Genomic DNA, 22101 nt, shown 5'->3' on the forward strand with positions numbered 1-22101 from the left:
ATGTCTGCTGCCTACATATCAAATTGTTTTAGTTTGCGATTAGCATGTTGCTAAGGTAATAATAAGATTCTAAACACATCTAAATGGTAATCTAATTGGGGAAATGAATATCCAAAATGAAATATCCAATAACAGACGATACATACTATGGTGATACGGCTAAGTAATAATAAAAAACAGCTATCTATGCAGCTCACAAGGCTTTGGATAGTTTATCTGTGTTAGAGCTGTATGTGTTCTTTCTGTTCCTTGGTAAAACACCTTTTTTGTTTTAGTTGTATCATCAACAAGAAACATCTCTTCAAAGCAAGAATTCTCTTCCAAACTTCAAAGTTAGTAAAATCTTCCCATGACATAGGGACAAAAAATTGATTGCGAAGCCCTTTGATTGAGTTGATGAGTAAAATAAAGGTGCAGATCACCCAGGCAGGGCATCAGGAATTTATGCATCCATCTAGCATTTTCCCCTGATTCCCATCCCAACATGCATGAGAAGGCCTGGATGCAGCCCGTAAACAAGTGCCGGTCGTGCCACCTGTGTTTTGCGAGAACTCTTTGCTCATTGTAGTTAAACGTCTTGTTTTCTTCTTTGCAGAGATCATCGAGGACGTCCCTAGCGCTGAAGGCACTGAAGGTCAGGGTCTCGCTGTTCCTCCGGCCGCAGTGTCGCCGCACAATCAGGAGCGAGAGGCTTACAAGAAACTGGGCCTGACCAAGCAGGTTCTGGCGGCGCACACACAGAAGGAAGAACAGGTGTTCCTCAACCGCTTCAGAGAGCTGCGAGGTGTGCACGCTTTTAAAGCCGACTGCTCCCTCTATCTGGAGAGACAGAAAGGACAAGTCACATCTGAAGGTAAGGAAGAATCAAAAGCTGCACGGCACTGTGTTCTTTTACACGCCAACAGCTCATGATCCTGTGTTTTCAGTGACTTTGAGCGGCTCGCTTCACAGTAAATGCTGTTTCACACAAATGCATCTCTGCATATGTGCTCTGAGTTTATAATGTGTCGTTTATAGCATGCTTTTGGGAATGTAATGTGCACCTACCATCATCCCAAACATGTCATGAAAAATACAGATAAACTGATCATTACAAAATAAAAAATTAAGACAAGCCATAAATTTAAGTATTGCAATTTTACAGTTATTCTGTAAATTCAATTATATTAATATTATTTTCCTTACAAAAATAAGGGGCAGTCGTGGCCTAATGGTTAGAGAGTCGGACTTGTAACCCAAAGGTCGTGGGTTTGAGTCTTGGTACCGGCAGGGATTGTAGGTGGAGGGAGTGAATGTCCAGCGCTCTCTTTCACTTTCAATACCACGACTGAGGTGAGAACCTTGAGCAAGCCACTGAACCCCCGAACTGCTCCCCGGGCGCGGCAGCAAAAGTGACTGCCCAGTGCTCCGGGTGTGTGTGTGTGTGTGAGAGAGAGAGAGAGTTTGTTCACTATTCACTAGTGTGTGTGTGTGTGTGTGCGTGCACATGGATGGGTGAAATGCAGAGCACAAATTTCGAGTATGGGACAGGGACAACATACACGGCCACACATCCTTTCTTTTCCTTTCCTTTATACTTTTTTTTTTTTTTGCAGGGACATATTACAAAAGTCAAATAGCTGCATATCATTTCTAATATTTGTTTAATATTTTTATATAATTATAATAATAAACCTCATAATAGTTAATGTATATCATTATTAAACATAACATTATTACTATATTACTTATTCCATTACATTTTATTATTATTTTATAATAATAATAAGCTTATTTGTTTACTCCAATCACAATTTTTATTTGCTATTCTTTGATTGTATCAAAACAAAATTGCATCAAAGTAGTTTTTACATGATTTAAGTTGATAGTTTCCTCTCTTCCCCTGCAGCTGTTCCCATTGCTCGTTCCTGTAAGCAGGGTGGTGGCGGCGCACAGGAGACCACCGGGACCCGCCGGAGTCGCAACAAGAAGACCAAGTCTAAACGCATCAAGCCAAACGAGTCTTCTGACAGCACTCCTTCAGGCCGTGGACCTCCACCCAGACCTCAGCTGCAGGGCCTCAACCAGACCTCCTGGTCTCCCTCGGACACATCCCAATCCACCTTCCCCATCGCCTATCCGGCTGTGATGCCCGCGTACCCGCTGCAGATGTACCCAGGAGCCGACGGCATGCAGCCCAGGGTAGATGCTCCGCTCTCAGGCTTCGGCGAGAGTCATTGCAGCCAGGATCCGCGCATCCCCATGCAGCCCATCCAGACACCGTATTCGGCTCCTCTGGTCACACCCATGGTGGCGTTGGTGCTGCCCAACTACATGTACCCACAGATGGGCGGCGCTCCACGACAGCCATTCTATCCCAACCAGGGAAGTTTCCCCGCACAACCTACCTTTCAACCTCAGCCTAGTTTTGCAGCACAGGCGCCATTCCCTCCGCAGTCCACGTTCACCATACAGACCCAGTTTGCCCCCCAGAACCCCTTTACCCCACAGACTCAGTTTCCACCACAGCCGTTTCCGTTCGCATGTCCCGAGGAGCCCCCAAAACCGCTGGAGCCCGAACTGAGGGAGGAGCCTTCACGAAGCCCCACCCCTCAGTCTGTGGGTGGAGGCGGGCTGCCGTCCCCGCCTTTGGTCCAGTCGCGCTGCAGCTCGCCTTTGCAGCTCAACCTGCTACAGTTAGAGGAAACTCAACGCTCTGCTGAGAGACATGAGAGCACGGTGCCATCTGTTGTACCACAGGCCAACTGCAGCAGCAGAGTGGAGAAAGCAGGAAGCACAGCCGGGCAAGCTAAACCTGACAAAGATGTGCACCAGGTTGGGAAACTTTCTGTTACTTACAAGTATTTTCATATTGCAGTGTATTTTTGACCATTGTGTTCTTTTTAAATACTTTTCTTACTCTCACCTCTCATTCTTTCATTTTGTATGAAAGTATTCAGACAACATACACAAAAACTCGTATGCAAAGCTTTGGATTGGTCAACAGGTGGCAGCATTTACTTATTTTAAGCATGACAATCAAAATTTTAACTTTGCTTCTTGGTGTAGTCACATTAGACTGTAAGCGTCAAAATTATAGCTAGATTATAATTGAAAAAGTAATATCAGTATCTAAAAAAACACAGTAGCGCTGTTCCCAACTTGGTCCCTCAGAACATGGTGTTGATGAAGCGTACCAAGTTTAGTTTCGATTGATCAAAGTTTGGCTGAGATACAGCCTCTGAACCAATTTTGGGTCAACCTCATAACTTTTTTTTTCCCTAGTACTCAAAAAATTATGTTCAGTCATTTCTATTCAGCTCAGTCCAAAGATCATCTGAGCCAATTTTGGAAGAATTGGATCAATTTTGAAGGAGTATCGAAAACACTGAATACTGTACTTTTCAAAATGGCCGCTACTGTAATGAGTGGAGTCTTAATGTAAGCTATTGAATGTGATCAGCATGAAGAGATTAATCAGGTGTACTAAGTTTCATTTTTCTAGAATTAGGGGTTCAGGAGTTCTTACCATATAAATGTTGACTTTTTGAACTGGTGGTGGCACTATAGAGTTGGATCTAGAGACCCCAAAGTTGGTCACATCACTATTCATGGCCATCACTACAGGTGTGCCAAATTTCATCATTTTCCTATTTTCCGTTCATAGGGCTGCCATAGACTCCCATGGGAAGAAAATAATAATAAAGAAATCATACGATTACAATAGGGGCTAGGCCCCTAATAATAATAAATGATATACCAAACATGCAAATGAAAAGTTCACATTAGGCTTTAAGCATGCAAGATTATTTAGGATCCCCTGACAAGATATGATGTCACACTTGCTTCTGTATTTAAAATAATGGTAATAAGAGATTCCAAATAAATGAGAGAATGAGTAAAAAAAAACTTCTTAAAAACAACTTCTTCACGTTTCTATAATGCTACAAACCATGCTGCTTAAAATTTAGCATTTTTCACATTAGGGTTTTTAAGCCTGCAAAATTATTTAGAATTTCCTGACGGGATGCGACCTCCACTTTCTCATATTGCTGTACAAACTATGCAACTTAAAAGTTTGCATTGTATTGAGCCAAGAGGTTATTGTGGGATGTTTTGATAATTTAGTATTTAATAATTGTATACAACTGGTATGCAGGACAAAATAAATGAATGCATTTTAATATGTTCTGTATTTTTGTTGTTTTTTAGGATGAAGTGTCACCTGTCGACGGTCAGCATAGCGATGTGCTCTCATCATCTAGTGACCTGCTGGACATTCTCCCAGAGGACTCGCGCTCCGGCACCGGCTCTGCCACCTCAGGCTCCATGGGCTCTGGGTCCAACGGCTGTGGAACGTCTGCTAGCGGCGGGTCTGCCAGCAGAACTGGTGAATTTTGGAGTTTATAGATCTTTTGTCCTATTGACTTCTGATCTATCCTTTGTAGTGTGCAAATTGTAGTGTACTACACCATGCTAATTAACCAATTCTTGATACTAATTTTGATGTTTTACAGTCAGTTTATTTAAAACATTAAAGATTGATACCTGTTTTTAATTAATACTTTTATTAAGCAAGGACACATTACATTTAATTAAAAAAAAGTGACAGCAAAAGGCATTTATAATGTTACAAACTATTTCTATTTCAAATAAATGCTACAACACTCTATTTATCAAATAATCCTGTAAAAATCTATTATGGTTTCCACAAAAATATTAAGCAGCACAACTGTTTTCAACATTGATAATAATCAGGGATAATTCTTGAGCAGCAAATCAGCATATTAGAATAATTTCTGAAGGATCATGTGACACTGTAGACTGGAGTAATGATGCTGAAGTAAACAGGATGAAATTGCATTTTAAAATATATGTAAATAGAAAGTGGTTATTTTAAATTGTAATGATATTTCACAATTTTTACTGTATTATTACTGTATTAAATGCAGCTTCTTTAAAAAAAAAAAAAAAAACTTTTAAATTGTAGTGTAAATATTTGATTTTGATTAAAACAATGGCGTGTTACCTTTAATGTATTTCTTATGTAGATATTCAAGTTGTTTTAAATTCAGTAAACAATCAGTAATAATAAACAAAAGCTGGAATAAATTTTTAACAATTGTGAACAAACGTCATTTAAATCTATTAGACTGCGTTTGCCATGGAACGACACAGATATTTCGATACAAATCAGATCTTTTTTGTCCCACCTCTTCATGATGGCTTTGAACATAACCTACTGTGACCTCATTAATATTTTTTCTTTATCCAAAAAAATGCATTTGTCTGTTTATATAAGTCTGGCAGTCAGATCAGCTGTAAAAACATGGCATTGTTATATATGTTGACTTCCTTTTATATAATTACGCAAAAGCAATCCAAAAAGAGGAAGAACCTCATATTCTAAACCCACAATAAACAACATGTACCAAAAAAAATTTCCTACTTCCTCAAAATTCTTGTATTGTGTTTGATTTCTCCGATACAGTGCTGTTAAAAAAGGTCCACTTCTCTCATCACTCCTTTCTGCTCTTTTTTTTTTTTCTTCTTCAGGAAGCAGCAACAACAGCAGTAACTACTTTGGCAGTGTGGATTCTTCCCAGAAATCCCGTAAGGCCAAGAGGCAAGGCTCTGGTTCGGGATCTGGGGCGCTGGCGCTGAATGGGAGTGAGACCCTGATCAAGTATGTACTGCAGGACCCACTGTGGCTGCTCATGGCTAATGTGGACGAAGATGTTATGATGTCATACCAGTTACCATCTCGGTGAGTGGGCAGAGAGAGGAGAAATAGACCCCCACCCCACTATTAGTAATGCCCGCTTACCAATAACCAACCCCCCTTCCTACCCTTGCTCTGTAGAGCTCTAGTCATGTCAGCTGTAATCCACAGTCTATACTGTCATATTGTCATATTAATAGAATGAAACAGTCTAGAAGAGGAAGTCTTTTACGTTCCTGTCAGCTTGACGCACACTTTATTTTCAAACTGCTTGAAAATGTGTGAATTTCTTGATCTTCAGGAATGTGCATGCAAAATTTCAAAACATGTGTTTTGGAAAGTTACGACTTGTCATGAAAACAGAAAACCTTTATTGTAGCTTGTCAAACACCAAAATATGAAACACATGAGAACTTTAGGACTCAACTTTTACTTGAAATTGAAGAAAATTCACTGATTCACAGTCAAAAAATCTGCCAAGGGTTGTTTTTAGTTGTTTTCGAAATGGATCACATTTACTAAACAGTTGAAGTACTGAAGAAAGGTGTGAGAATGTTAGATACTATTTATACTTGTAGTTATTTGCATCTCAGTTTCACTAGATGTAGTGAATGTGAAGCAAATTGAATCCTAACTCAAATACAGAAGGGAATTTTATTACATTTGACGTATTTTATATGTATATGTGTCTCAAGCTACAAAAACGACGGTTTTCTGTTTTTACGAGAATCTTTTGTTTTTAATAGTTTTTCATCAACTTTTTCACAAATAGGTTGGACCCAACCCACAACACAATATTTATTCCCAGTTTTAAAAAACAACAGAATGTTAAAGAGATGCCCGTTAGGGGGCGCTATATACAATGTTTTAAGTGAACTTAGCCACTGATTGCATTTTATTCTGCTTTCACTTTTGAAGTCATAAACAAACCAATCAAACCGCATTCAGTTTCAAGCGTGTATATATAGGTTTTCCGTCCTTCGAATGAGATGTTAGACGTCATTAAAAATCTCAGAATGTCCTTCGAAAAAGAGTAGGGTGTTACCCCGGCATCCTGGCTAAATTTGCCCATTGGGCTCTGTCCATCATCATGGCCTCCTAATCATCCCCATACACTGATTGGCTTCATCACTTTGTCTCCTCTCCACCAGTAAGCTGGTGTGTGGTGGGCGTTCTGGCGCAATATGGCTTCCGTCGCATCCAGGTGGATGCTGCACATTGGTGATGGTTGAGGAGTTTCCCCCTTTCTATGTAAAGCGCTTTGAGTACCCAGAAAAGCGCTATATAAATGTAACAAATTATTATTATTATTATTTAATTTTTTGTATTAATCTGTTGTATTTTGGCCTGGTTTTTACATGAAAATAATCATGGATGCTGGCTTGACACTAAATTACAAACATCTTTTTGCCCTTTTGCAGTGACATCCAGAAGGTTCTGAGGGAGGACAGGGAGAAGTTACGGCAGATGCAGAAAAGTCAGCCGCGCTTTACAGAAGAGCAGAAGAGAGAGCTGGTGGAGGTGCATCCCTGGATGAGAAGAGGTGGGCTGCCCAAAGCCATCGACGTCAAGGTCTGTACACACTGATATGTACTTAAGTCAGTTTTTAATTCATTAATTTAATGCATGGAGAATATACCCTATACACTACCATTTAAAAGTTTCAAAAAAATGTCTCTTATGCTCACCAAGACAGCATAGAAATACAGCAATAATATGAAATAATACAATTAAAAATAACTGTTTTCTATGCTTGAATATATTTTAAAATATCATTTATTCCTGTGGTGCAGAGGTGAATTTTCAATATCATTACTGCATTCTTCAGTGTCATATGATCCTTGAGAAATCATTCTAATATGCTGATTTACTGCTTATTTTTTAAGAGAAACATTATCATCAATGTTGAAAACAGTTTCATATTTATTAAAACTGTATTTTTGTGAAAAATTGGGTTTTTTGATAGTAGTAATAGAAGTTTATATAAAAATGTTGAGGGGGGTAATAAGTAAAATTACAGTTAAACACACAAAAATTATACATTTGAAAGTATTAGCAAATATTAAGAAAATGTAATTGTTAGATTAGTCTGTCACTTTCCTCAAAAAGTAAAAACTTTGACCACATTTCACTATCTAGTCAATTCCAGATGAATACAATCAAGCCTTACATTTTTAAAGACTTATTTACTGCAAACTCAATGTAGACTAATAAGAGTGTTTCTCTGCAGGCGTGTGTCGGCTGTGAAGAGCTCAGTGAAACCCTGACAGAGGAGGATCCACCAGATCTGCACATGGGCGAAACAGAAAGCAGTGATATCACGGCACCTCCGGCCAATAGCAGTGAAGACTCTACACACTCAGAAACACATGGCTATACCGGTCCTGTCACCTGAACTGAACCCCTCTTCTCACCTGGAAGAATACAGACCACGTCTGATCGGACAAAGCGGACATTTTAGCATCGAAAAATGCTCCTGCCGCAGCCTCGGACCTTCACGAAGACTCGTTTTGTTGCTTGTCTGTGTGAATATGTACAGATGTATAAATACATGAATAAATCAGAGCGAATGAATTATTTCCAGACAGTTTAAACTGTCTCTAAAGCCAGACTCTGAGCTGTTCAGTGACCATTACTGTTAGATTTTAACATTTAAGGAATAATATTTCCTTTTCAGTGTTTCCGGGACAGTTTTTCCCTTAACGTGCATATACATGTTCTAACTTATTTCTTCTTTACAACTTTTTATAAAAAAAATAACTTATTAAAAAAACTATTTTATGTTTTTTTTTTTTTTTCTTCTTCTAAATAGACCTATAAGCTTTTGAAACCGGTCTTCTGGTGTTTGATAGTTGTGTTGTTGGATAAAGTATTATTTATGAAACTACGACAGATGGAACGTGCTCTACATGATTGGCACAAACCACGATAACTTAGTCACGTCACTTTGCTTTACCACTTGCAGCTTATTTGATCAGATAGTGAATGTGTCAAGAACCTAATGCAGTGCATTTGTTGCATTAGTAGCATTAGGTGAATTTATGTGAAAACTGTTGTCTTGTTCAGACGGTCTGTTGCGATGTAGAACCTCAGTGTTAAATTTCTCCTCTTTTATAAGCCCTAGATTGAATCTACTCGGACAGAGGTCTTGATCTCACCGAGTGTCCCTAAACCTGTGAAAACCTGTGTGAGCACGACTACCATAAATCCACAGCACAAAAGCACCTTATTAGGGACATATGGGCAGAATGAGATTTCAATATCACGTTCAAATGTCTATTTTTTTTTTAAATAACTAAAACACTAATTTGGAGGTCAACATGGCATTAAGCTTTTAATGCCAAGAAAACAGCGTTTAGCCCACATTGTTAATAAATGTGCTTGTGTTCTGTACTTTTGAACTCTGTGAATACTAGTGAATTTAAATTAAAGTCTATTTTTTAGAAATGACTCTTTTTGTGTGTGTATTTCTTATTTAAACGTGATGTTAGATAAAGACACTTTTTTGGGGGTAAATTATTCAGATCAGCATTAAAATGCCTATGCATTTTTAAATGTGCATTTTTCTTGTGAAATTTTATATATAGTATATTTAAATATAATGTGCACTTTTATATATATATATATATGTGTGTGTGTGTGTAAGGGTCAAGTTTTCAAAATTGAGATTCATACATCATCTAAACACTGAATAAATAAGCTTTCCATTGATGTATGGTTTGTTAGAGATACAACTATTTGAAAATCTGAGGGTGCAAAAAAAAAAAAAAATCTAAATAGAGAAAATCGCCTTTAAATTTGTCCAAATGAGGTTCTTTGTCAATGCATAAGTTTTAATATATTTACGGTAGGAAATTTATTAAATATCTTCAAGAAACATAATCTTGATTTAATATCCTAATGATTTTTGGCATAAAATAAAAATAGAATTTCATAATAATTTTCATAAAATAAAAATTGAATTTTGAACCATACAGTGTATTTTTGGCTTTTGCTACAAATATACCTGTGCTACTTATGACTGGTTGTGTGGTCCAGGCCAGGGTCATATATATATATAGATATAGATATATATATAGATAACAAATTATTTAGCCTATATATAGAGAGAGAATTTGTAATAGGCTATATATATATATATATATATATATAGCCTATATTAATGAAAAATAAAAGTAAATCAAAGAAAGTAGAAGTTTATGTATAGTTTGACTTTGTTCATAAAAGTCCTATTCTCAGTATTTTGTTGTGCTGATAAGTTTTTTTTTTTTTTGGTAGACACAAGCCAGTCCTGCGCAAAGGGGCCGTTGGAGCAGAGGGGCCCTTTCTGAGCCATATGTTCAGTCAGTCGACCGTTACAGCAGTTTTTTATTATTATACAGCTTCCGTTCATGTGATCAGACTCTCCTCGCACAGACAGGGGGTTGTGTCTCCACACATGAAAGGCGCGCTAGTTCCTCTCTTTCACACCTGCGCCAATTTCAGTAAAAGGTGTGAATGTTCCTTCGGGCCTCCTACCAAGAAAACAACCTTCAGACGCTGAAAATCCGGCCCCTTTGCGATGAAAGCAGTGGTAATACAACCTGTGAACATTATATGTGGATTTAAAAGAGTTAATACGTATTTACATCAAACATGCTCTGGTTGTAGAAAACCGATGATTTAAACTAATACACTGAACGGATCTTAAAACTCAGTCTAGAATGACTTGTTCAGTGACTTCATTTTTCTGTAGATTTGCCCAGGCCTAGTACAGACTTTAAAAAAATAAACCTCCAAATGGTTCTGTGGACGGATATGTTTGTTATATGCCAATTTAAACCAATGCAATGGGACTAACGTGCATGCTATTTATTTTTGTCGATGTGATTGAAAACCTTGCAGTTGAAGCAACCTCTTAAAACCTCGCGAGCGTCTGAGATTATTTCCTCTTTTGTTAGTCATAGCGCGCTAGACAAGTGTTACTTTTCAGTGGTTATAGCTTTACCTTTTTAACTGCTATTATTCATGCAACGCTATTTTGAAGTCGTCAACCCATCCCCTGGAAAAGTCATTTGAATTAACTTAATTTTTAACATATATTTCTATAGGAATTATATATTTGTATGATCAGGATGAACAGGGATTACAGGGGTAAAATTGGCCTTGGTTGCAGGTTTCCTTGCCGTTCACAACCATAGTTTCCGCCAAAATGACATTATTAAATCTATACTGCAAGCATCTATCTCGTGATCTTCAGCACCACATGACTCCTGATAGTGTCAGTCCATGGATGAGGTGTTATGTTTTACACGTCTGGAGGGCCAGGACACCCAAAGCGGACATTCACACTTTCAGAAATAATAGAAAGGGTGTAATAAAACAAGTTAAGTGCGCTGGTTATTTCATCAAAGCAATTGCAACAGCCTAAAAACTGCATAACATCTGCTCTTGATCAATACCTCGCGTTAGCCGCCATAGCCTGAATGAAATGTAAAGGTAACAAAACATGAAATCAAAATGTTTTATTGAAATCACAAATCACATATAATACACATTAAACATCAGTACATCTCACATTTACACTTCATCGTAATAATAACACTTTTTTTTTTTTCTCAGAGAGCTATCTACAGCCACGACATTAAAATATTTACATTCTAGCCTACAATAATTAGAGATGGGAAAACACTCCCTAGAAATATTATTTATCCTTAGTTTTGCTTTAACTTAGCTTATACAAAAACAATTAAATAGAAATACGAACTATTTGTGTGAACCTGGACTGAAATGCACATTGTTGCACCAAGAAGAGCTTCTGAGGGGTATCCACAGGTCGATGACAAATGACAAAAAACGCAGGCTATTCCTATGTAGAACTGCCCATGGGCTATCAATAAGGTGATCCTGGACTACTGCCTGTTTATTTAGCTCCTAACTAAAAAAAATAGTGTTTATGAATCAACTGGGATCATCTGTCTACCAAGGTCTCCACACGGTCTTGGAGAGATACGGGCTTGGCGCTTGTTCCGAGACTCGGCTGTGCTCCGTGTCCGTGTCATCCAGGTCAGAGCAAAGGTCATCGCTGGAGGGGGCCGGGGACAAGACTGGGGAGCCGCTGCTGACCGCGCTCCTGTCGCACGACGCCTCGCCAGGCCAAGCGCCACAGTGACTAGAGTCCGACAGGAGATCTGACAGGATGTCCTGAAAGCGGTCTTCATCGTTCAGAGGCATGCACTTCAGGAGGTGGTTGAGCAGGTCGGCGGCGATGGTCGCGTCGATTCCCGGACAGCTAGACACGAAGGTGTGCACCTCATGCATGCACTGGATGTATCCCGCGGCGAACCGCTCGTTAGCTTCGCGGCTCACGCTGTCAGCTTCTGCGTAGGAGAAAAGCGGTGTGACGACGACCCAAATGCATTGCGACTCGGGGTGTTTTTATTATTATTATGAATTTATTAATGCAGGCCTGTATGAAACTTGATAACAGCTCTTCTTACCCTTCGCTTTGTTTTGCAGGATACTTTCCACGCGCTTCACGGTCATTTCCAACACCTCGGCGTTCTCCATTTTTACCTGCGCCTAAAATAAATAAATAGTTAAGACTTGGTTTGCGCTGTGTGTTGGTGCTGGACGCAAGAGCTAAATAAACTTACATCCGGGTCGGCTAGCAGTAGCCTCAGCTCCTGTAAACTTTCATTGATGCGGGCGCGTCTCTTTTTCTCCACCAGCGGCTTCCTCGTCTGAAGAGGGAGAGAGAATGCGTTTAACTCGTGGAAAGCGTCGAGAAACTTTTGCATGTGGGATTAAAAAGACGCGTTGCGTACCTTTCTGTCTTTTATTCCGAAATGGTCCTCCTCGTGTCTGTTGCTGCGGGACGCAGGGGCCATATTGCTGCAGTATAGAGACTGAATGAGGGGCAGATGGTCGGCGGGTTCAGTTCGACACAAAAGTCTGTGCTAACAAGCACTACATATAGGCTACTGTGCAAAGGGGGACATTTATGAGGGCTGATTTACATGTGAATGGACTGACTGGTAACCAATCAACAGCCTTGTCTTTGTCTGGGCACTAAACCAACCCGCCCTGTGAACCTGTAGATGGACCAGAGGACACTTTAGTGAATAACATTAAGTTCAACTACATTCAGTACCTAGATAGACAGACAGACAGATAGATAGACAGTTAGCGATAGATAGATAGATAGATAGATAGATAGATAGATAGATAGATAGATAGATAGATAGATAGATAGATAGATAGATAGATAGACAGTTAGAGATAGATAGATAGATAGACAGACAGATTAGATAGATAGATAGATAGACAGACAGTTAGAGATAGATAGATAGACAGACAGTTAGAGATAGATAGACAGACAGTTAGAGACAGACAGACAGACAGATTAGATAGATAGACAGACAGTTAGAGATAGATAGACAGACAGATTAGATAGACAGACAGACAGACAGACAGATTAGATAGACAGACAGACAGACAGACAGATTAGATAGATAGACAGACAGACAGACAGACAGATTAGATAGATAGACAGACAGACAGATTAGATAGATAGACAGACAGTTAGAGATAGATAGACAGACAGATTAGATAGATAGACAGACAGACAGACAGACAGATTAGATAGACAGACAGACAGAGATAGATAGATAGACAGACAGACAGACAGTTAGAGATAGATAGATAGACAGATTAGACAGACAGACAGTTAGAGATAGATAGATAGATAGACAGACAGACAGACAGTTAGAGATAGATAGATAGACAGACAGACAGTTAGAGACAGATAGACAGATAGATAGATAGATAGATAGATAGATAGATAGATAGATAGATAGATAGATAGATAGATAATGTCAAAGCCTACTGTCCTTAAGTCAGTATGTTAGAATAAGTTATTCAGAGAAAAATCAATATCCTGACATTAAACTTAGAATATATATTACATATTATATTTTCAACTCAATTTTCTTCAAATTTAGTCAATTTAAAAAAGGTCATATAAACTGCAGTAATCTCACTGCATGTTTTAACTTGGAAACAGTTCATTCATTTAGGCTGCTTTTACTTAAAAATCAACAAACTTAGGTTTTCGAGTTCAGAGAGTTGAAACTCGATGTTATCTGGTCAATTACAGACTATAGTCAGAATTAAACACCTCTAAAAGTTACTTAGAGAGATGGAAGGGGAAGGGACTTCAAAACTGAGAAGACGTCATCCATTTCGATTTACAAGTTGTTCTTATATTGAGGCTGGCAGATGTTTGTGAGCGATATAAACTGACTTTCAATTGCTTGTCTGGACCTTTGATTAGGATAAAAAAAAAATCAGGAAAATAAATGGCAAAGACATAATCTGAATGGCTAACAGCCAGATGCTGGTAGTTTTTATGCATTACATAATAAATAATAATTTCCCCCCAATAAGACCATTACAGAACTTAATCCTTTCTTTCTGAACAGAACAGAAGTGTGTCGCGTGCACGGCATCATCACTTCACCAGTGTGCTCATGTGTGACATCATCAGTGCTTTATTATGAGGGTTTATCTATGAAGGTACATATGAATGCCATGCAAAACACATGAAAATGTGCTGATATTTAACATTCATATAAGACCTCTGAAAAATAAACTACACATTTAAGTCAAAGTCACAATATAAAGGCTGCTACATCAGTGTTTTAGTGAAAAGTAGTTTTATTAGGCTACATTTACTGCATATATGTAATATTTTATATTAGGCCTGTATATAGGCTTTTTGGTTGCCTTACATTTTGTTCGATTTCATTTAAGTCAAAAAGTTAATGTCATTAAATTAATCTTTTAATTTGATCCACAGTACAATGATAAAACGTGAAATTCAACATTATTTACTGTTTCATAACCTGAAAATACTTGATTATACTTCATTTGCGCTGTCTGTAGATTATAATTTATAGATTATAACCTGCATCAGAGCCATAAAAAGCATTGTCAAGTTATTTATTGACTTCCGGCATCTGATGCAAATCAGGCTAAAATAGAACCGGAAGGCACATCCATTTGTGGGGAAAAAGTCCACAATAAAAGTCCAAGACGGGACCTGGTGGAGATGAATGGCTGATTCACAAAAATCCCGTGGGATACTTTTGATATATCATTCAAGGTTATTAATTTGACAAATGAACATAGCTCTTACTTAGATTAACCATGGTTTTATTATAGTAAAAGTGTAGTAATCATGTTTTTTTGTTTGTTGTTGTTTTTGCCGCATTGATTACCATTTGTATAACCACAAACCATGTATAACCACAAGACTATGATTAATTTGTGGTAACCATTGTTTTATTTGTAGTAAAACCAAGGCTCATTTGTGCACATTAAGACTTCTCACTATCATTGTTATGCAAAACATTTTTAGAATAGATTTATATCTTAACTATGCACCAATAATGCAATTAAAATAGTACATCAGTGTGTAATAACGCAAAACAAGATTTTTTTTAGCATTTTAACCAAAATAGCAGTACTAAAGTTCTGTATTAAATAAAAATAAAAGTCATCTCAGGTAAAATCTTATGGGAATGGATGTAGAATGTAGAAGAAAGAATGTATGGATGGATGGATAATGCTTATGCAGGGATATCCAATGTGTGTTTTAAAATATCAAATTAAATGATTAACTGATTTTCCCCCAAATGGTTATTATTTATGGTTGCATTTGGAGTAAAAATAAAACATCGTCATTTTTGTCCCTTGGAACATAAATCGGATCTGCACGGGTTAATAGACGAGGTTTTTTCATTGCGAAAATTGTAAGCGACGCTAATTTTAGAAAACAGACGCTGATTGGTGGACTCTTAATTTGAAGTGTACCGGAAGCGAGGGAATCCTCTTTAAATTCGCCCTCTGTCGAGCGCTCCGTTCACAGCACAGAAGCGTCCTTGGTAGTAGAATCACTACTGGACGTCCTAACTGCAGAAAACTAGGAAGAAGCGTCAAAATGGTGAAGATATCTTTTCAGCAAGTAACTGCACAGAAGCCAGAAAAGGAGAACGATGGAGACAAAGAGGAAATTCACATGCCCTGCTCTCACGTGAGTTACAGCTTCCTATTTAAACACCCATTATTGTTTATTGTTTTGTGGTCTGCTGCGAAACCATCCTTTGTTTTGTCATGTTCCTCCAGGCAAAAAGAAACAAAAAATTCAGAAAGCAAAAATACATGTTTTATTTGAATTCTATTCTATCAGGTTTATGCTTAACTTAAAATAATAAAATAATATTGCATTTTAATAATTGTACTTTAACAGTGCCATTATGTCTCTAAAGCTATTAGGCGATTGATAGACACAACTGTAATGTTAATATAATATATACAATTATTATGCTTAACAACAATAATGATTAGTATTCCCCATTAAATATTATTATTCACTTTGGCAGGCTTGTGCATGTTTGAAGTAAAAAAATTAAAAGTTAGTATTGAGATGCACAGGAAACCTTTTCTTTTTTTTTTTTAAGAGAAATTATGCTGACAGCAGATTTCACAATTTTCTTATTTCTGAGAATGGACCAGTTTCTGTCTTAATTTTATTATTACAGATTGATAATAAGCATCAGATGTCTTATGTCTAAACTGAACAACTCAGACTTTTATGAATATAGTAATATTAAAGTATATATTATACACTTTGCCAGGCTTGCACCTGCAGTTCTGCATTGGTTTACAGCTGATAGACGCGAGCCAGTATTGAGATGCACAGCAGGATGATATTACATCATCTCTCAGCATGAACCGCCACTGCAGATTAGTGCACAACAAATCGGCTTGAGCTGCATTTGTGTGTGTGTGTGTGTGTGTGTGTGTGTGTGTCCTCTACATGGACTTGCTATGTGTTCCCATGATGGCAGTTATTCAGCTGCAAAACCTTTTATTACCACTTGATTTGAGCTGTGACCGTGCAGATAACCGCAGCCTTTTGTTTTGATGTGCCTGGAACGCTCAGTACTCACTCCAACCCAGACAGGCACACACTTGATCCCATCAGCCGGGGTGAAATAGGATCTTTACTTTCACAAAATGGATGCCTTGCATCCTCCTTTTTTTCCTGAGTGTTGTAATCAGTTTTGAGGAATATGATGCTGACAGCAGATTTAATAATTTTCTAATTTCTCAGAATGCATCAGTTTTGATTCATTGGAAAATATTAATGTGCATCAAATCTTTGGGGATTTAACTAGAAAGCTAAAATTAATTTATTAGACTTCAGCTGGGAGTAACTGAAATCTGAAAGCATTATAAATTGGGACATTTGTGGGCGACTCAGAACGTTCCCTTCTCTAGTGCGTCACGTTTTTAATTCGACCTCATGTGCCTGCATTCATTTTCCCTACTAGAGTGAAAATGACGTGGATTCATCTAATCTGATACTAGTGCTGTTATTTTCAGCCTGGTACCCACACACTGTCTCCTACCCGCTGCTACTGTGTGTCCTCCCTACGTAGATAGGAACTCCTGTACAAATAAGGAGCGTGGAAGTACAGTACGTGCCTATAAATATCACTCTGCCAGGCGGAGATAGTAGCTCTGTCAGCAAGTCTGTTTGGTTCACGATGATCCAGAGCCTGCGTGGGCCGATCCGAGCTGGTGTCCTCGACACCAGCGTCTCTGAGAGACTGGAGGCGGATGGATTGCTCACGCCACCTGACGTCTTGAGATGCTGCCGTGACTAATGTCTTGGCGGGTTGGGTGCACTGCAAAAAAAAAAAAAGATTTTCTTGCTTAGTGTTTGAAAATGATTTAATTTTTAAAGTTTTGTTTTCTGAAAAATGTTTTAAAATGAAGTCAGCTTATGCTTAAAAAAGTGATTATCCACCCAATAATAAAATGAATGTAATTGCCAACCTGTATGCATTTATTTCTTCTTTGGAACACAAAAGATATTGTTGGTAAGCTAACCTTTTTTTTTGGGTCCCATTGAATTCCACAGTATTTTTGTTCATAGAAGTCAGTATTTCCTGCAACCGTTTAATTAACAACTTTCTTTAAAATGTCGTCTTTTGTGTTCCACAGAAGAAAAAAAATCATACAGGTTTGTATCAGAAAATGAGGGGGCATGAATAATGACAGAATTTAAATTTTTTGGATGGACTCTTCCTTTGCAATCCAGAATCAAAAAGTCAATGAAAACTATCCCAAGTGCTCTGAATGCATAAAACTAATTGAAGTTGTTTTGTTTCCCAGGAGGATGAGTTGGTGCTCCCGGAAAGATCTAAGAAGTCTCCCTTTAGTGGCCTTTGGTGCGTCGTGCTCGGCTTGGTGATCTTCCTGTCAGGCTTGATCATGGCGTCTGTATGCCTGTACCGATACTACTTCAGCCCGCAGGTGAGACGCTAGACGTCACTGGATCCGTTAAGCATCTTTTATTTTTGCATAATAATTTTGCATCACGAACAAGCCTATTAAAGTTCATTGCCATAGCGATCACCATAGCAACCTCTTGCTGGCTCTTTCACTCAGTCTTCCGTTCACTGGTTCAAGTGCTCTCTATTGAAGCGCTCCGCTTTCTTTCTCCAGATCCCAGAGGACAGTTTGTTCCACTGTCGGGTGATGTATGAGGACCCCCTGTTTGCCCCGTTACTCGGGAGACAGGAGCTGGAGGAGAACGTGGGCATCTACCTGGATGACAACTACGAGCAGATCAGCGTGCCTGTGCCCGACTTTGGAAGCAGCGACCCAGCTGACATCATTCACGACTTTCACAGGGTGAGGATCTTTCCTAGAAGCACTTGAAGTGAAGTTCTGCCCGTTTAGCTCTGGCACAGTTTCTTCTAGTTCTCTGGCTGCACAAAAGAAGGTGTTAGTCATCAAGGCTCCCCCAGATGGTCTGTGAACCATTGCTAAGGAAACCTTTTGTCTGCTGAAATCATTGTTTAATATTCAGCGCAATGTCCCAGGCACAGGAGTACATGCAAATGTTTCTGTGAAAGCCACAAGTTCCCCAGCAGCTATAAATCTATGAGAATATCAGCAGAACATTTAGTTCTCTCTCATCAGCATTTAATTGAACATAAGTGCATTAAAACAGTAATATTCTGAAATATTATTACAATTTATAAGACTTGTGATGTATTGTTAAATGTAGTTTATTCCTGATTCAAAGCTGAATTTTCAGCATCTTTACTCCAGTCTTCAGTGTCACAGTCTTTCTAATATGCTGATTTCCTGAATGTTAAAACTGTTGATTTATTTGAAAGGAAAATCTTTTGTAATTATAAATCCTGCTACTCTCACTTTCGATCAATCGAATGCATTCTTGCTGAGTAAAAGTATTGATTTGAAATGGTGGTTTACGTATGAAACTTGAACAAATCTCTCAAATCATCTTTCATTGGATTCTAGAGTTGTTGTTAACGGAGGTGTTGTCTTTTCTCGTTAACACAGGGACTCACAGCTTACTACGACATTGCGTTGGATAAGTGTTATGTTATTGAACTCAACACGACAATCGTCATGGCGCCCAGGAACCTGTGGGAGATGCTTGTCAATGTCAAGGTAACAGATTGCATAAAGTTTTATGTAACGCATGAACAAAAGTGAGTCGTGTTTGATGTGGAGCCTTTACTTCTGAAATGTGAAACATTAAATATTTCATGAATGATTTCTGAAGGAAGAACTGCACCTTCAGAAATAATTTCTTAATAAAAACTGCATGGTCATGCAAAACCTGGAAATATAAAAACAAAAGGAAAATAAATAAAAAAAGTAATGGAAACTGCATATTAAAATATTTAGTGTATAATTATTTTTTTTTTAATTCCCCGTAGTTCTGAAGCATTTCATCTAGTAACATTAGAATTTTTTTTTTTTTATGTAATCAAATGAATGCATGCAAACCCTAAAGGGAATTTGTCACTTCCCTAGCACTAACACTTCCCTGGTGACACACAGATTCAATCAAGATTTAATTCTTCATGGCTAATGTGTCAGTCTTGATGGAATGAAGCCCGTAGCCCCATGTGACCGTTTGTATGCATTTGTGTTTTGGCAGCGGGGGATGTATTTGCCCCAGACCTACATCATTCAGGAAGAGATGGTGGTGACGGGGCGCGTTAGGAACATGCGTCAGCTGGGACCCTTCATCCACCGGCTCTGTTACGGAAAAGAAACCTACAGACTGAGACGCCGTAGCAGCCAAAGACGTGAGTTTCATGACTTCTTGACTTATTATTGGTGTATGCTAAGTCAAACATCATTGTGAATAATATTATTACAAAACATAAAAAAAAAAATGAGATGGTTTTTGAAGGAAGACTTGTATACTCACCAAGGCTGGAAGCTTTTTTCAGATTCTTTGATGAATTAGTATTTCAAAGAATAGCATTTATTTGAAATATTTTATAAAATCATGTGTGCTTAGTCACTTTTAATCAGTTTACAACATCCTTGCTGAATAGTTAACTTTTAATGGTAGTTTAACACCGTAAGCAGCACAACAGTTTTCAACACTGAAGATAATAAGAATGTTTCTTGAGCAGCAAATCAGCATATTAGAACGATTACTGAAGGTAATTAGATTTTAAAATGTATTCAGACAGAACAATCTTGTCCATCATCTTTTAGACGTTTTGTTCCTGGAACCTGTGCATGCACAGATGAATTTGTGATTGTCTGTCGCCTCATTTAGTTCCTGTTTTCTTTCTAATTTCTTGTCACCCCCGTTATCTTGCAAAATCAGACACTTTAACTGTTGCTGTCAACACTGGCTTCCTCTCTTTATATGAGTCGGCGTGCTTTAGTCTAATGTTCAGGTGGATCTGGGCATGCGCTGGGTACATTCAGTCTGGTGCGTGTGACACCCGTCTTCATCCTGATTAATGCGTGCGCACGTAGGTGTGTAAGCATGACTCACGATTGTAGAGTACACAGAACGTCTCCGGTTAGGAAACCACACAGAGGGGGATGTGATGCACGTCAGGCACTGATGCATTGTGGGAGTTGTCGTTTGGATCAGAGGGCATCTCTCTGTGACGTGATGCAGAGGCTGAGGTGTGGGAGATGTAGCTTGGCTCCTTAAGAACTTCCTCTCACTCAGCCGGGTGCAGATGGTGTCTGGGTAGCCACAGGAAATAGACTTGACTTGCGACATTTGCGTCACACCAAGGTTGTGACCGCTGAGTTCAGCTTCTCAAAAATGTATTTTTCACTTAGAAAATGGAGCCTATGACCTCAAATGACCAGCTTTGAGATGAATCCAGCTTTAAAACAGTTCCAAACAAACATTTGAAACCAACAAATATTTGTAAATTAGAAATAAAAAGACAAGGGAAGGCATTAAGGGGGTTGCTAGTTGTGCAGTCGGGTAACATTACCTAGTTAACTTGCAGAAACTAACTATAATTAATTATTTCCCGTTTCCATGGGGAGTTTTCTTTGAGTGGATCTGTTTATACAATAAAAAATTAATTTCTCTATGGAGAAAATACACTACCATTTTATTGAAAGAAATCAACACGTATTCAACAAGGATGCATTAAATTGATCAAAAATGTTAAACTATTTCTATTTTAAATAAATGTTTTTTTTTTTTTCTTTAGAAATAATCTTATCAAATCTATCACAGTTTTCATGAATGTTAAGCAGCACAACTGTTTTCAACATTGATAATAAAAATGTTTCTATCATTTGAAGGGTCAAAAAGACTGGAATAATTATGCTAAAAATTCAGCTTTGCATCACAGGAATACTACATTATTTTAAAATATAATAAATTAGAAAACCTATTTCACAATATTACTGGTTTTATTATATTTTAATGCAGACGTGGTCAGCATAAATTAATCAACAAATTTTACTGACCCTAAACTTTTTGAATGATAGTGTAAAATAGTTCCTGAACCAGGCAGCACAAAAAGGTTAACTATGATGTTGAACACATGAAATTGTACATCTGTACATGCAGCAATTATGCAAAACAGTGCATGCAACATCCTTGCTTAACCCGACTTGAATCTGTTTCTTCCTCAGGCATCGATAAGAGGGAGACCAGGAACTGCCACAGTATCCGGCACTTCGAGAACACGTTTGTCGTAGAGACAAAGATTTGCGACCGACTCCTGCTGTAGTTTCCCTCCGTTCTTAACTCTACTGAGCAAAATCCAAAACTGACCCTTCCCCATCTGTCCAGCTTAACCGCACTTTATCAGCATGATAAACCTGTACATAATGTTATATTTGTGTGTTTGTTGGTTAAAATTTTCCAAGGAAAAACTGTAATTATTTCACCAAAGTGTGTTTTTTTTTTTTTTTTTTTTTTTTTTTTTTTTTTTTTTTTTTTTTTTTTTTTTTGTCTTTGTCTATATGTGACCCTGGACCACAAAACCAGTCTCAAGTCGCTGGGGTATATTTGTAGCAATATC

General features: G+C 38.1%; 3 protein-coding genes across 7 annotated transcripts in view; 2 read left to right on the plus strand and 1 right to left on the minus strand.

Annotated features, from left to right (window-relative positions):
- Positions 1–9150, plus strand: part of LOC306846085 (period circadian protein homolog 2-like) — a 32136-nt gene extending 22986 nt beyond the window's left edge. Inside the window, exons 18-25 of one of the 4 annotated variants that reach the window (XR_013782041.1) lie at positions 276–332; positions 596–853; positions 1889–2814; positions 4192–4369; positions 5536–5665; positions 6853–6991; positions 7123–7273; positions 7932–9150. Coding sequence is in view for 3 of the 4 variants with exons in the window: in XM_079379190.1 (XP_079235316.1) it covers positions 276–332; positions 596–853; positions 1889–2814; positions 4192–4369; positions 5536–5746; positions 7123–7273; positions 7932–8096 (1946 nt within the window). In the remaining variant the exon portion in view is untranslated. Of the gene's footprint in view, positions 1–275; positions 333–595; positions 854–1888; positions 2815–4191; positions 4370–5535; positions 5747–6852; positions 6992–7122; positions 7274–7931 lie in introns of all 4 variants that reach the window. The other 3 variants (XM_079379191.1, XM_079379190.1, XM_079379192.1) reach the window with 3 other exon arrangements.
- Positions 9151–11191: 2041 nt separating this feature from the next.
- Positions 11192–12703, minus strand: LOC306846138 (transcription cofactor HES-6-like). 2 transcript variants are annotated; one of them, XM_079379270.1, is made up of 4 exons: positions 12508–12703; positions 12337–12423; positions 12181–12256; positions 11192–12060 (listed from the first exon to the last, which is right to left on the minus strand). In XM_079379270.1, exons 1-4 carry the CDS (start codon positions 12568–12570, stop codon positions 11660–11662), a joined length of 627 nt encoding a protein of 208 aa, XP_079235396.1. In that variant the 5' UTR covers positions 12571–12703; the 3' UTR covers positions 11192–11659. The 2 variants fall into 2 exon arrangements, with proteins under 2 accessions (XP_079235396.1, XP_079235395.1); XM_079379269.1 differs by having other exon boundaries at positions 12181–12262.
- A 2825-nt stretch (positions 12704–15528) lies between these two features.
- Positions 15529–21947, plus strand: LOC306846141 (integral membrane protein 2C-like). Its single transcript, XM_079379274.1, has 6 exons — positions 15529–15776; positions 17927–18067; positions 18260–18448; positions 19127–19237; positions 19734–19884; positions 21710–21947. The coding sequence occupies exons 1-6, from the start codon at positions 15684–15686 to the stop codon at positions 21805–21807; spliced, it is 783 nt and encodes a 260-aa protein (XP_079235400.1). The 5' UTR covers positions 15529–15683; the 3' UTR covers positions 21808–21947.
- Positions 21948–22101: the final 154 nt, after the last annotated feature.

The sequence above is a fragment of the Barbus barbus genome (genome assembly GCF_936440315.1).
Source record: "Barbus barbus genome assembly, chromosome: 26".
Taxonomy (NCBI): Eukaryota; Metazoa; Chordata; class Actinopteri; order Cypriniformes; family Cyprinidae; genus Barbus; species Barbus barbus.